The sequence below is a fragment of the Heterobasidion irregulare genome (genome assembly GCF_000320585.1).
Source record: "Heterobasidion irregulare TC 32-1 unplaced genomic scaffold scaffold_06, whole genome shotgun sequence".
Taxonomy (NCBI): domain Eukaryota; kingdom Fungi; phylum Basidiomycota; class Agaricomycetes; order Russulales; family Bondarzewiaceae; genus Heterobasidion; species Heterobasidion irregulare.
The window spans coordinates 1,042,904-1,057,096 of NW_009258202.1; the positions used below are offsets into that span (position 1 = coordinate 1,042,904).

Here is a 14,193-nt window from a genome sequence, read left to right on the forward strand (position 1 = left end):
ACGCCCGTCCCATCAGCCAACATCACGTCGCCCCGTTTCCGTTTCTCCACCCCGCTCTCCACTCTTTCCCTCCCCATCAACTCTCGGCGCGCCGGATGCCAAACTCCCGAAAACCTGTGTATACATATATATATATATGTGTGTGTGTGTGCGTGCGCGCGCGTCTCCTCTAGGGCCGTCCTCCCGGCCAGGTCGACGCACGCACGACTAGATGGGCTGTCAGGCTCGGGCGCGCGCGCGCGCGTCTTGTCTGGTCACGAGTGGACTCTGGGTCGTCGAGCACTCTGGCTTTGTGCGCAGCCGCGGGAGCAATGGATGGGCGCCGAGGAAAGCTGCCTCCACGCGCCGCTCTGGAGGGCACGGTCCTGCTCCTCGGGCCCGCTCGCGCCGCGCGCCGACGTGCAGCGATGTGCGGGCTACCGTCGTCTCGCGCAGAGACCGCGCCAATCCTGCGGCGAGGCGGGGCGCGGTCTCGCACCGCACAATGCGGTGTGCGATGTGTGCGCGCGAAGAGGGATCGGCGCGCGTGTGGGCGATCCGGCAGGTCGCCACCGCGTCCCGCGGGCTCTTCTGTGTCCCCTCCCTCCCAAAGAGGGAGAGACCCTGCATACATACATACATACACGCATACCACTTGTCCTATGAATATATTTTTCCCCCATTCGTCGATAAACTGGGGGTTGTCGAGGCGTGCTCTTCATGTCCTTGCTTCGTTGTCCGCGCCTAGGATCCGCAGAGAAGCTGGATCTGCGGTACGTGCCAGCGTTTACGTCCAACGTTCCACTCACGAGGGTGGTTCTCGTTACCAAGTCTCGCGTCGCGCTCAGAATTAGCTTGCCCCGGGTCGGCTCGTCCGTCCCGGTGGCGATCTCCATACCGACTTTAATTTGGCTCACGACTGTCGAGCTTCGGTGCGACGATGCAGTAAGAACCTGCTTACTTATAGCGCGCGTGTCTTTTTATGTCTAGGCAGGCAGGCAAGCAGGCAACGAGACTAGCCTAGGGTCGATCTAGTCGGTCGACGACGGCGGGAACAATAATAGACGGACGGGGACTCGGGTGGCCAGATACAACTAAGTTATTGTGCGGGTACGACTACGAGTACAATTTGGATACGACGGCTTCGGGTTCGGACAGTGTAGTAGCGGCGTGGCCCTCGGGGCGATATCGGGTGGGGAGGATCGATGGGGAGGGTGGAGAGAAAGAGGGGTAGATGGGCAGATCGATGGAGGGAGGAGGAAGCGGGGCACGCGCGCCAGGCGATTAGATTCGTATGCGATACGGCGATAAATAATAGGCACAACTACAAGGGCGGGGCGGGGCGGGGCGAGGAAGCTCGAGGATGGGGATGGGAGGGTGGGGTGGGAGGGGGTGTGTGCGGTGAAAGCGAAGTGCAATAGCGGGGAGTCATAGCATTGTGGATGCGGACGGGGGCACGGGCGCGGATATTGGATACGGCGTATGAATACGGGTGGGGCGGGTCGATTAAGGGAGGGGGTGCGGTCGGTCTGGTGACCTTAGGATCGCGATGCGGATTATAGTGTGAGAGGGAGCCGCCGGCAGCAGATAGGGGGTGGGAGGAGGCATGTCGAGGGGTTCAGCAGGGTGCGCGCTAGCGGCGGCGGCCAGCGCCTCTGTACCAGTAGTGGCATTCGGAGCAGTACTGTTCGCTCCGAAGGGTGACGGTTTCTTTGGCATCGGGGCCGAGGAACTGGGCGAGGCAAAGGTGAGATGGGGCGAGGAGGGAAGGGAGAGGGAGAAGACGGATGGACGAGGGAGTGGGTGAATGGACGGGGGAGCAGACCTTTTCGCACAGGCAGGGGTGGCAGGTGGGAGGGTGGAGCGAGGACCAGATGCAGTAGCGGTTGTTGCAGTCGAGCTTGCGGAGCTTCTTCGTCTGGGAAGGGAGTGAGCGCGGGGAAGAGGGTTTGATGGGAGAAGGAGACGCACGATCACGTAGTGCTGTGGGACGGGGGCGAGGGCGGGGGCGAGGTGAGCTGGGGAGACGGGAGATGGGCGCTGAGTCACGTACGCCGCAGCCATACTTGGTTCCTTCACTAAGCAGGCAGGCGGATGAGAAAAGAAGGGGGGGCGATCAGCGAGGATAAGGCTCACGTCTCGAGGTTGCACATGATGCCGATGGCGCAGATGCAGGGGGTCGGATCGGGGGTGGCAGTCGCGGAAGGGGTTAGGGCGGAGACGTGGTGGGCGCAACGGATGGGCGGGATGGGGAGCGACGAGGGAAGGGAGGATCGGGGTATTATAGCGACCACGGACAGAGACGATATTAGAGCAGAGAGCGGTGCGGAGGGATCAGAGGCGGCGGATAGGATAGGACGGCGGGAGATGGGCCAGATTATAAGGAGAGGAGGGCGAGTGCTGGATGACGCGGAGCAGAGGCTCGGACACAGCGCCGCGGTCGACAGCTCATCGGATCCCGCGCCTCCACACAGGACCCTGGCGCCGATGGATCATCCAGATAGCCCTCGCACGTGATTCTGCCCCTCCCACGCCCCCTCACCACATCTCGGCGCTGCCGAACCGCCCCGGCCGGCCGTCGGCATCCCGGCTGCAGTCCCCAACGTCGTCCAACACAGCGCCCACGCACCCTCCTCGTCGTTCTCCGTCCACCGTCCATGTCGTCCGCCCCGTCCACCTCGTCCGCCGCTTCAGCACCCACAACCCGCTCTCGCACCCTTCTCTTCATATCCTATCGCGACTCGAGCGCCCGCTCCTCGCGCTTCGCCCGCACAGCCCATTACGACGACGCCCACGACGAGCGCGAGGGCCTCATTGACGCGGGCCCCGGCCACATCTCCCTTGACGTACAATTGCCCCCCAAATGGTACGTGTTCGCCGTTTCAGTCTCCCGTCTCCAAATGAAATACACATGCACCCACAACCAACGCTGACGTCCGCTCCCACCACGCACACGCAGGGTTGACCTCGCCGAGCAGGTCGAGGACATCCTCGCCGGGACACAGGCCAAAAGTGCGCACCGCTCGTCCCCTCTGCGCTGACGCAGCCGTTGATTGCTGCGCCAGCTCTTTGGCTGAACCGACCCTCTCTTCTCCCTTGTCTGCACAGTCTCCGCGCTGGACCGCCTGCACGCGAAACACGTCTTGCCCGGCTTCACGGACCGGACCACAGAAGAGCGGGAAATCGAAGCCGCGACGTCCGAGATCACCAAAGTACCCGCTCCTTCCCCCGACCCCGACCCCGACCCTCGCTCACTCTCCTCCTCAGGACTTCCGCCACTGCCAGTCCCTCATCCAGCGCATCCTCTCCGACGCCGCCCATGCCTTCCCCCCCGCCTCCCTCGACGCCCAGCGTCACCAGGCCCTCGCCGCGAAGAACGTACAGCGCGGCCTCGCCGCAAAGGTCCAGGACCTCAGCGCCGCCTTTCGCAAGAAACAACGCGTCTACATGGAAAGTGCGTCCTTGTGCCCTTGTCCTCGTGTTCCCTCCTTGTGCATTAGCCCTCGTCGCTGATGTCACCCGCCCCGTGCGCCAGAACTCCAGGGTCATGCGATCAAGAACCAGGACCTCCTCATCGCGTCGGGCGTCACCTCCCTAAAGGGCTCAGAAGGCCTCTCGGCCGTCGATGACGACGTCGAAGCGGCCGTAAGTCGCCCCCCCTTTCCGTCCTCACACGTCATATTTACATCCTCGCCCTCTCTCTTGCACGATCACATTCCCCCATCCGCCCGTGCAACGCGGCGCCCAGTCTCGCACAGGCCAATACACGTCTCAGCAGCTTCTCGAGCCAGACCTCGACCTGCGCGCCCGCGACCGCGAGCTGACCGAGATTGCGAAATCTATCGGCACCCTCGCAGAGCTCTTCAAAGACTTGTCGGCGCTCGTCATCGACCAGGGCACCCTCCTCGACAGCGTCGAGTACAACATCGAGCAGACCGCCACCCACGTCAGCGAGGCCGCCAAAGAGCTCGAGGTCGCGACCCGGTACGTGCCCCTTCTTCCACGCAGTCGCGACACGCGCACGCGCACATATACCGCACCCCTACTCCCCCTTGCACCTTCCTTCGCCTTCTTTTTCCCCACACTTCCCCACTCCCATCGAGCGATTCCCCATGCAGCGATCCCCCAATCGCGTCCACGCGCGCGTGTCCATTTCCCATCTTGCCCATCGCATCTCGATACTGATCAGCTTGGGAACCCTTCCTTTTCGTCCCCCTCCTTCCCATCTTTTCCCTCGCGCGTGCTCCCCCTTCCCTTCTCCCACCCCCCTCCACGGCTCCCAGGTACCAGAAGAACACGGGCAAGCGGAAATGCATCTTCCTCCTCCTGCTCATCATCTTCGGCCTCGTCGTCGTCCTCATCTTCAAGCCCCGCAGCCACGGCGCCGTCGCCGCTCCCATCGCTTCTCTCGCACCCACGCCGGCGCCCTCGGATCTGCCCTCCCCATCATCATCATCATCCTTCGAGCAGCAGCCGCCCCTGGCCCCGCGTGCCCGTCCGGGCCCACACCCAAACTCTATCCTCGACGCGAACCTTAACCCTCCCATCGCCCCCGCGCGCCATCGCCTTCCGGAAGCGCGCCACGGGCTTCGCGCGAGGCGACGGGCGCCGCGCTGACCCGCCCGAGCCAGTGCCGGGGCCAGCGACAGGCCGACCTGCGCGCATCGCAGAGCTGGGATGGGCACGTGTTGGTGCGGGCGACGCGCGTGTTTCTGCGTCCGCCCGGTATGATACACATGTTTTTGCGGGACGCGCTGGGGCGCCGGAATGCGCCCGCGCGGCGCGCTGCCGTGCGCTTCGTGGCCTGCCTACTACCTACCTACCTACCTACCTACCTATCTACACCTACCTGCTTGCCTATGCGCTTTCCTGCTGCATACCACATACCTATACATCCGCATCTGCATCTGCGTGCGTCATCTCAGTCGCTCGTTTCTACGCCTCTGAAGGAGGGACTTGACATATCGCGTGAATTCCGGTCATGCTCGTCAGTACTTGGTCACGCTCCCCCATCGTATCGTATCGTATCGAATCGAATCGAATCGAAGCACGACGGCCGCCGATTGCGCTCGGTCGCGTGCGAGCTGCACGAGCTGGATTAACCTGAACGTGGACAAGGCGCGAATTCGCCCCGCGGCGCGATGCGGCTAGCACAGTTGGGGCAGTAAGGAGCTGGAGCGGACGCTCGTCGGAGGCGGCGGCAATTGGCGCCACAGCCCATGTCGGACTCCAAGACTCGTGTGCCCACTAACGTGCTTCGGGATGGGCTTGGGGTTCGGTGGGCGGTCACGAGGCGGCAGCACGCAGGGATGGAAGGACTGGGAAGGAGCGCACGTCTGTGGCTTGCTGCGGGGCGAGGGGCCTGCTGGGAGCTGGAGTCTGTTGGAATTTCGGGGGACCGGTGAGCGTGGCGCCCCTCGAGAGACGATTGCGTCAAGGGGATCTATGTAGCGGCACGATGCTCAAGGGGTCGGTCGACGTCACCGCCGGACGCCCTGACACGGTGCACGTACTAGTATTGTAACACCGACGAACGCCCGTCCGTCGGAGGAGAACAACGAGCGCGTATCACGCCCGCACTCGTGGGGTGTTCAGTTCTAAATTGATTATGTCTTTTGGTCTGCTACATACGGTGTACAATACCCTGCTAACAGCTAACAGCTTCTCGTCCACGTTCGGCCACACTCGACCACGGCGCGCAATGTCTTCCTACTCTGTGCCTCGAGGATCCGCGAGGGTTAATCCTCGGGAGCTCGGGACGGAAGGGATTCGCTTGGTGACGTCGGGATCACTGCTGCCCGTCAGGCTTGAGTGAGCTCCGGCCGGCTCGCAGGATTTCGTCCGTCGACAGCAGGTTGACGGCGATAACAGAACTGTATACAAATACGCGTGGAAGGGTCAGCACGATGGTAACGCGGCGGTAACATGGAGACAAAAGAGAAGGGACCCGCTGGAACGTGTGTAAAAAGGCTAAACGAGATGAAAGGATTACGGGATGGATGAACAAAGCAACGAGGTACAGGAGACTCGGAGGTGTGGACCGGATGGACGGAATAGGCAATTGCAACGTTTGACGGGGCCGGATGACGGAATCGACAAATTCGGAGAAAGTGCAAAGGTGAAACAAAGTGGAGAGCGACGTACCAAGAGTGCAGCATCTGACGCTTGACCCGATAGTTGTCCCAGATGCCCTCCACCGTCGGATCAAAGGGCTCGCCGGACTGGAGATCGATGCCCACCGTGTTGCCCTCTGCTTGTTCGTCCTACAGCAGGATGTGCGTCAGTATTCATCGATAACGCTAGCGTGAAGCGTGGACCCCCGCCTTCCGCGAATGAGGTGATCGCGACGCGGACGCAGGTAAAAACGTACCTGGAGTGCGACGACGACGTCCTGGACGTCGAATCCGCCGTTCTGTGCTAGCGTCTTGGGAATGATGAGCAGCGCATCGGCGTACGCCTGCACGCCCATCTTCGCGCGGCCCTTGGCGGCCTTCTTTGCGTTTGCAACGAGGTGCGCAGAGCATGCGACCTCAAACGCACCCGCGCCGGGCACGAGTGCCTCATCCTCGATCGCGTTCTTCACGGCCCGCAGCCCGTCCCGAAGCGCGTCCTGAATCTGCTGGATCGTATGCGCGTTCGGACCCTTGATGAGTAACGTCGCGCTCCGCGGGGTGCGCACTTCGTCCACGAAGGTAAACTTGTCCTCGCCCAGGGTCTGCTCATACACGAGGCCGGCCCATCCGAGCAGATCTGGCGTCAGCTCGTCCACGGAATTCTGTGCGATTCCTCCACAAACTAGTTGCAGCCTATCGATACGATCAACCGGTGTTTTTCTGATAAACGCAAGCCAGAGTATGAAGGCGCATTACCTCTCCATATTCCGTCGCTTAGCGCGGCGGAGGGCCAGGATACCGTGTTTCGCAAGAATGTCGAGACTGAGTGGATCAATACCCTTTTGATTGATGACAACGAAACCCTTCCTCTTCTCCTTCGAGTCGACGGCCTGGTCACAAACAAGGTTCTTGAGCTCAACGATCTTCTTGACCTTCTCGTCAGTGAAACGCCGTTCTGACTCTACGAGCTTTTCCCGTTGTTCAGCCGACGAGTAAAAGAAGCCCGAGTTGACCTCCCTGAGGCGATGTCAGCGTGTCTGTTGGGATCAGTATTCAGAAATAAAATCCGCACGTCTTTTCATACTCCAAGCTGACGTTGAGCGTCAAAATGAAGGCATTTTCGACGCGTTTCGGCATGTCTGGATGTCTAGCACCGTGGTCGAGCACCAGGCCGCGGATAAGCTGAGTCTCCGATGCCGTACGGTGCTGCATTTTCATGATTTCCACCATGTGCAGGTCAATAGGCTCTCGCCATTGATCCTTCGCATCTGCCGTAAACTCATTAAATCGGTGCGCATATAACAGTGTTGACTCTTGACTTTACCCTTTTGTGGAGCAGCCGGCCGAATTGTAAGCACAGCATCCACGACTGATGCAGCAAGCTGCTTGGCCAGAGCTACGTGAAGCTTCGTTGCAAGAGAGGTGTGAGCGACATTGATTAATGTAGCGCGGTCTAGATTTATTGGCCGCTTGAACGTGTCCAAAAACTGTATTGGAATCCAGACCCCATCGGTTTGAAAAAAGAAACTCTCAGTTTCACGCCCAAATCTGAAACAAATCGAAGACTCACGGCGAGAGCAGCTTTTTTGGCTTGATCAAAGCCCTCACCAATAACCGACGGATGCACGCCCTCGGAGATGAAGCGATCTGCCTGTTTCAACAACTCCCCGACCAACAGTACCACTGACGTTGTCCCATCTCCGACCTGATCGTCCTGCGCGACTGCGGTCCGTGCAATCATCGCCGCCGTCGGGTTCTGAATCTGCATCTCGGACAAAAGCACCTTGCCATCCTTGGTAATTTTGATCATCCCTGCACCATCTACAAGCATCTTAAGCGTCCCTCTTGGACCTGGCAGCACGTCAGCTGAAGAGTTTCACAAGAAAGCATCACCGCAAAGCGCACCTAGATTGCCTTTGACGACGTTCGCGAGACCCATGGCTCCCGTCGTGTTGACCTACAAACGTGAGGATTGCAAGACAGTGTGATGTGTAAGGTCTTACCTGAAGGGCCGCGGCACGACGGACGCTCTCCGCCTTGGGGTTGATGAGTTCGATACTCGACATATTGCCGAGAGTTGGGTATGAGATCGCAAAGGGAGCACCGCGAGCTCTGAAAGGCAGCAATTCACATAAATCATGTCACGTGGGACCGTGAGAAATGTGTAGCGTCACACAATTCAAAAATGAGTCGAGCAAAGTCAGTTGCTCTGAGGTCTGCACAAGATGTGCAGGACGATATATCGATGATATGTAAGTATGCGACAAGACGATCAGTTTCCCGTATAGATAGTAGGGCTTCATGAAAAAAGCATAGAGAACACAGATGCGCATCCACTCTACTTCAACGCCTTGACCGTGGCAGCCCCAAGAGACCAGAACTCCTCCTCGGTCTAGTGCCAGCCCCAGCCCGTCTATCTTTCGGAATATGCGATTGCGGTGCATCGGAGTCTGATCCAGTATCTGAGCTTTCATCGTCCTCATCATCAACGTCAGACTCTATTAACTGTTTGGTCTGGGTCGATGGCGGGGGATGCAATGGATTGGGGCTAGGCGATGAGAATAGCATGTCCTGACTTGCCAATTGTGTCAAACGACGGTATGGTGCTGCAGCGGGCTTCCTTGCCACGGCCTTTAGCTTCCATTTAGGAGGAGCATCGACCTCGGCGTCAGAGCCCGACGCCGCGGACTGTGCAGGTAACCTTTGTTTATGCAAAGGGCGAACAGCAGTCGGGAATTGACTACTGCCAGGGAAGAAAAGCGGCGTCATGGGTACATCTTGACTCGTATCTTGAGTGGACTCAGGGGGCGCCTCAGAGGATGGCGGCAAATGTTGCATAGGGTGATCAGGAGCATGAGGTATTCGGTCTGGCTCCGGGCTGCTGGTCCTGAGCTCATCGAGGATTGACTCTGAAGCTGGAACAGGGGATGACAGTGTGGGAAGAGACGTCCATTTAACCTGCGAAACCTGAACATTGGGGCCTGAACGGTGTGGCTCTGGTGTCTCAACTAAGATACCATTGAGGCCTGGAATGTGTGGCACTGGTGTCTCAACTGAGATACTAGGGGCATTGGAAAAGGGACGAGCAGTGGAAGCTGCTGAAGCAGTAGGATGTGCAGATGCAGATGAAGGATTAGAGCCTTGTTGCTTTCCATTCTTCTTTTCACGATCGACGCGTGCCCTCTCCCGCCGAAGCCTTGCCTTTTCTTGCTTCTCCGCCTCGCGCTCCCTAGCTTTCTCCTCTTTCTGCCGTGCCTTCTCTGCTTGCTTTTCCTGGCGAATGCGCGCTTTTTCGAGCTTCTCGGCTTCTCTGACAGCAGCTTTACGTGCCCTTTCTTCCTCTCTGCGGGCTTTTTCCTCCGCGGTCAACCGATTGCGGCGTGAAGGCACAGGAGGAGCGACCGGTTCTGGTTCAGGATCTTGTACGACATCGGAATCAGGATCAGGAGTGGGTGTGTCCCGCTGACGACTTGCCAGCCGACCCGATCGGCGGGTCGTATGATTGTCAGAATCCATGGTCGGTAAGGCGAGAACTGGAAGAAGATCCCCAGACGTTACAAGCCTCCCGTTTCGATCCCTCATGCGTTTGGCCGTGCCAGGCTGAGGGGTGTTGTGAGGTGACAAGGTGCGAGGCGGCGTATGCTCCGTTTCAATGGGATCCGATTCAATGGGATCCGATTCAGTACGTGGTTGAACAGCCTTTTGCGATTCCGACTCATCAGAATCGATGCTTTCTACTTCATCATTCATGCTCGGTTGCGCAGAAATCTGTGTAGAAGCACCATTGGTCCTAGATTGGCGCGTAGGCGTAACATTCGCTACAGAAGATATATGGGATGAAGGGCCTATCTCGCTTTCTGTCATCTTGATAGAGAGGTCAGGTGAACCGTGCTGTGGAGCATCCTGAGATGGTGCGGACGATGGTGAATGCGCTTTAGATGCTTCAGTATTGATGGCTGTAGCATCTGTCTCAGGAGATGAAACACGTCTATCTTCGCGATCCACGCCAGCTGTCTCCTCATTGGTCTGGGTTCCTGCCTTTCCTGATGATAATAGCTTTACCTCTTCTAGGAATGGCGGAACTTCGTGAGAAGAGTGAACCTCAGCTTCCGAGTTATCCTGAGGGGGCTGCAGAGGATGTAGAGTGTCGTGCAGCTCTAGACTCTCAGAGCCTCTGTCGAAGTCGGTGGAGAGATCAAGGGGCTGCAGTCGTATGATTTCAGAGCCGTGTGATATTAATTCAAAGAGATACCCACTGGGTCCGCACGCGGTAGCTCTGGGGGACCATCCATGAAAACGTGGACGGAATCGTCGACGTCTTCATCATCGACGACCATACCCGCCTCAAAAGACAAAGATCGGTCCCTATTAGACTTCTTCGACAACCGACGAAAAGCACGCTCATCGACGTCTTCGTCGTCCTCGGAAGCGGGTATTTCCTTCTCTGAATCACTATATTCTGTGTCGCTGCTGGAAGGTATCTCGTCCAAAATGCTCTGTCTGGGACCAGTCCGAGCAGGCCCACGCATGATAGCTTCCAACTGTTCCTCGTACTGAGAGGGATCCATGATGGAGGCCATGTCTTGTGAGGACATGATGGAAGGCACAAGTAAACCTCTCTTCCGTGAACCCTTCTCGTCGCCTTCTCCATCGTTCGCCTCCTCATCTTCGTCAGAACTATAACTGTCATTGCTGCTTCCTTCATCGGGTGTCTCGACTGTCACCTCGGAAATAGTCGATCCTGCAGGCATAGTTGGCGCCACGACGGTGCGACGAGCCGTTTCGTCGACAGCGGCTGCAGTCAAAGACTCGTCACGAGTGACGGCGCCAAGAGACGTGGTGGTAGTACCCTGACTAGCGCGTGAACGCTGTGGTTCTCGGTTGTCCACCAAGAGGTCCTCTGAAAGCACGTTTTTCGAGGGCGCCACGCCCTCTAGGTAAGAATCCTTTCCCTGCTTCTCAGCAACAGCTGACAATGGCGACTGCATCGTTTTCGAGGATGTCGCGTGATCTGGGATGTGGTAGTTACTCTGCTTCGCATGAACAGCTGCCTCCGATGGGACGCCTTCGACCGATGCACCAGGACTAGAAGGGATAGAAGAGTCCTCAGGTTCAAGGTCACGAGGTCCCCAAGATGTGCTTAATCGAGATTTGCTGAGCTTCTCTTTCAAGCGTGGCCTAGGCTTCAGAGGTATCAAGCCTGAAGAAGTACCAGGAATATCAGTGGAGGCAGGTGTCGAGGACGGCGGCATGTTCGACCCTGCAGCGGCGAGCGTTGTGTCGACAGCCGCACGGAAGTCACGCTCGAAAGCATCGCGCTCAGCTTGGGTCATCTCACGGTGCTCTTTCTTCTTCTTAGACTTCACAGATGATCCTATATTGTGTCAGCCTGGGTCGAACGAGAACTGAAAACAGAGATACTCACCTTTGCGGCCATGGTCCATGAATATATCTGTCGACACATCCGTAGCCAGCGCGGACAAAGCTTGTTCTATAAAAATGGTCAACTACAGTCACGTAGCAAATTAAATATCACAGTCACCAGGAGAAGCAACAGTTTGCGCTGTCTCTGCGCCGCCTAAAAGCGTGGCACTGTCGCTCAAGTCATCTCTCAGTGATACTTGACTGCGCTTACTTGAATTGGACTTAGACACTTTGGACATCATTAGGACATCGACGGATCGAGGCTCTTCTGATACATCCTTAGAATTTGGCCGCTGCATCTTTTCTGCCATTAATCAAAATATGAGGAACATATAGTTTGCATAAGACGAAGACCGCACTGATTTTGTTTGCAGAGACTGCTGGGTTTGTCGATGTGGGAGCAGGTGCAGTTGATGATACAATTGAAGCTAAAGATCGTGAACAAATTGTGATACAACCCATCAGAAGTATTCACCTTGTATTGCTAGCGTAGAAGCTTCCTGACTAGAGCTCGTATTGTCGACTTCAATTTTCTTCTTCGACTTTTTCTGCAGAGTCTCACGAGGAGATGGAGCATTGGTAGCCATAGAGGGCAGAATGTGACCTGAGGAGACAGACGCTGTTGTGCCTTTCGGTGACTTCTCAAGAACCGAATCTCTTGGAGGGGCTGGCCGAACAACCGATAGTGAGGGAGAGCGACCACTTGCATCAGATAATGCCGCAAGCAGTCCACTGCTCTTTCGTTTCGCTTTTTTCCTCTTACGTTCTCTTGAAGCATCTCGTTGAGACGATTCCCCAATAGCCGGAATTGATGGCTCAACCGGTAAGGAATCGGACCGTTTCCTCTTTTTTGAGGATTTTGAAACCTTGGCTTTTGAAGCCTCGGAAGGAAGTGAGGACACTGCATTCAGAGAGGGCTGTAACTGATTCACTGCCATCACCTCTTCGCGCTGGTCGCGCGAAGGCACAAAGGAATGTAAATGGACAGAATCTGATAAGCCCGTGACTGTGCCTTTCACTTGGATCGAGCCAACTCCGGAAGGTGTCGGTTCTTTGGTTGCAGAATCGTCATGTACATCGGATCTTGACCTTTTCCTGGATAATCTCGGGGGTTGAAAGGACGGAGATGGAGAGATGTTATGAACGGAAGAAGAAATCGGAGCGTCTGAGGAGACTTTAGCCGGTTTCGATGCTAGGGGTGTGGAGGGTGATGGTCTTCCAGCCGCAAAAGCTTCAAACATATGGGATTTGGATTTTGGCTTGGACTTTTTCGGCTTTTCGATCGAAGGAGATGAAGAAGCTTCATGACTGAAAGAAGGAAGGGGAGTATCAGAGGGGACCTTGGCTTGTTTTGATATCAAAGCCTTCGATGTTATATCCTCCAAGCGGGAACCATTGCCGAAAGCACTAGAACGATCTGGAGAGGTGGACGGCTCGTCGAACACAACCTTCCTCCTTTTCCTAGTGGGTGAAGACTCGTTTGGTCGCGTGTCGTGAGTGATATTCAGCGCAGTTGTTTTGGAATGAGGTTTCGCTGCCTGCTGAGAGGGTAGTTTGGCCGAGGCGACAATCAACCGCTGCTCCTCCATCTTGCGCTTCTTTCTTTTCTTCTTTTCCTAAAGAGAGTGTGAAGAGCGACCTCGTAGGATAGAGGGGACAACTTACCGGCGACTTAGCACTAAATCCCTGCAGTTCGTTGAAAGACCCCAGTTGACGTGCATGCCCTCCATCTGCATCCACAAGAACATCTGCATGAGAGGTAGCATGGGCGAAAGCACGAAACGCGTCGAAGTCGTCATCTGGTACCTTTTAGTTCTAGCATCGACGTGGGAGACGTGACCGCACGCACCATCCTCTAGGTCAATCCTTTTGTTTTCCCGTAGCTGGGCGAGAGTGATTGTAGCGTCCGTATCAAGTCCAAGCTTCCTCCTGACGACATTCTTAGTTTCCTCCAAAGATTTCTCTGCAGACAGTGAGTGAGTGCAAGAAGCAGAACACGGTAAAGTGTTCGTGCACATGTACCTTTGAATAGACGATCGAAAGTCCTGCTCGATGCATGATAGGTAACTCTTGGAGGCTCGATCTCCCTTTTCCTTAGCTTGCTAGAGAGTTTCTCATCCATGAATGAGGTTGGGAGAAGGTCGCCGTCGCGCCTGGCGGAAGAAACTGGAAGAAGCAAGCTAAGCGGTACATCGGTAAATCCTCGAACGCCACAACTCGACCAAACTCCTTCCTCTTCCGAACGCATCATCTGCTACCATGGCTGGCCCCACTGGTAAGTATCTTGCAGACACTCAATGTTATTCATCTCTTGTCTAATCATCATTCGACCACGCAGGCCCTGGATTCCACCCTCACCTCCCTGGCTTCAAACATAAGTTCCTCGCCAAAGCGCTTGGCGCATCAATGTGGTTCTTCATCTTCTATCGTGCAAGGTTCGTCCCCACGGCTGTTAAATGCCTACTCCTGATGCCAATCGTGAATATAGGCAAGATGGAGCGAAACTCTTGGTGTGTACTTTGTTGACGTGTTGTGGCTCGCTGACGCGAACGACATATGTAGGGTTTGAGGCACCCATGGGAAGGCCATGGTCATGGTCATGAGCATCATACAGAAGAGGCACATCATTAGTCTTCCTACAGTCGTAGGCAATTGGTGTCAACTATGTAGTCATTCA

At 56.5% G+C, this 14,193-nt stretch overlaps 6 protein-coding genes across 6 annotated transcripts; 2 read left to right on the forward strand and 4 right to left on the reverse strand.

Moving 5' to 3' along the window:
* Positions 1–12: 12 nt before the first annotated feature.
* Positions 13–875, reverse strand: HETIRDRAFT_427625 (uncharacterized protein; the record flags this gene model as incomplete). The annotated part of the gene is made up of 3 exons (XM_009549057.1): positions 13–114; positions 206–603; positions 632–875. 3 exons carry the CDS (start codon positions 873–875, stop codon positions 13–15), a joined length of 744 nt encoding a protein of 247 aa, XP_009547352.1.
* A 737-nt stretch (positions 876–1,612) lies between these two features.
* HETIRDRAFT_319471 (uncharacterized protein) lies at positions 1,613–2,065 on the reverse strand (the record flags this gene model as incomplete). Its single annotated transcript, XM_009549058.1, has 4 exons — positions 1,613–1,711; positions 1,805–1,897; positions 1,951–1,962; positions 2,033–2,065. Coding segments are annotated over 4 exons (237 nt in total), but the record flags the coding sequence as incomplete, so codon positions are not given.
* Positions 2,066–2,636: 571 nt separating this feature from the next.
* HETIRDRAFT_320868 (uncharacterized protein) lies at positions 2,637–4,596 on the forward strand (the record flags this gene model as incomplete). Its single annotated transcript, XM_009549059.1, has 7 exons — positions 2,637–2,851; positions 2,939–2,991; positions 3,088–3,191; positions 3,247–3,433; positions 3,515–3,624; positions 3,728–3,963; positions 4,263–4,596. The coding sequence occupies 7 exons, from the start codon at positions 2,637–2,639 to the stop codon at positions 4,594–4,596; spliced, it is 1,239 nt and encodes a 412-aa protein (XP_009547354.1).
* A 1,171-nt stretch (positions 4,597–5,767) lies between these two features.
* HETIRDRAFT_320598 (uncharacterized protein) lies at positions 5,768–8,158 on the reverse strand (the record flags this gene model as incomplete). The annotated part of the gene is made up of 9 exons (XM_009549060.1): positions 5,768–5,852; positions 6,124–6,242; positions 6,350–6,785; positions 6,849–7,109; positions 7,165–7,360; positions 7,417–7,579; positions 7,663–7,943; positions 7,998–8,049; positions 8,096–8,158. 9 exons carry the CDS (start codon positions 8,156–8,158, stop codon positions 5,768–5,770), a joined length of 1,656 nt encoding a protein of 551 aa, XP_009547355.1.
* Positions 8,159–8,435: 277 nt separating this feature from the next.
* Positions 8,436–13,638, reverse strand: HETIRDRAFT_101766 (uncharacterized protein; the record flags this gene model as incomplete). Its single annotated transcript, XM_009549061.1, has 10 exons — positions 8,436–10,295; positions 10,349–11,466; positions 11,518–11,583; positions 11,635–11,670; positions 11,728–11,820; positions 11,876–11,944; positions 11,992–13,132; positions 13,182–13,315; positions 13,366–13,479; positions 13,539–13,638. The coding sequence occupies 10 exons, from the start codon at positions 13,636–13,638 to the stop codon at positions 8,436–8,438; spliced, it is 4,731 nt and encodes a 1,576-aa protein (XP_009547356.1).
* A 212-nt stretch (positions 13,639–13,850) lies between these two features.
* Positions 13,851–14,147, forward strand: HETIRDRAFT_45277 (uncharacterized protein; the record flags this gene model as incomplete). The annotated part of the gene is made up of 3 exons (XM_009548623.1): positions 13,851–13,951; positions 14,005–14,026; positions 14,079–14,147. Coding segments are annotated over 3 exons (192 nt in total), but the record flags the coding sequence as incomplete, so codon positions are not given.
* Positions 14,148–14,193: the final 46 nt, after the last annotated feature.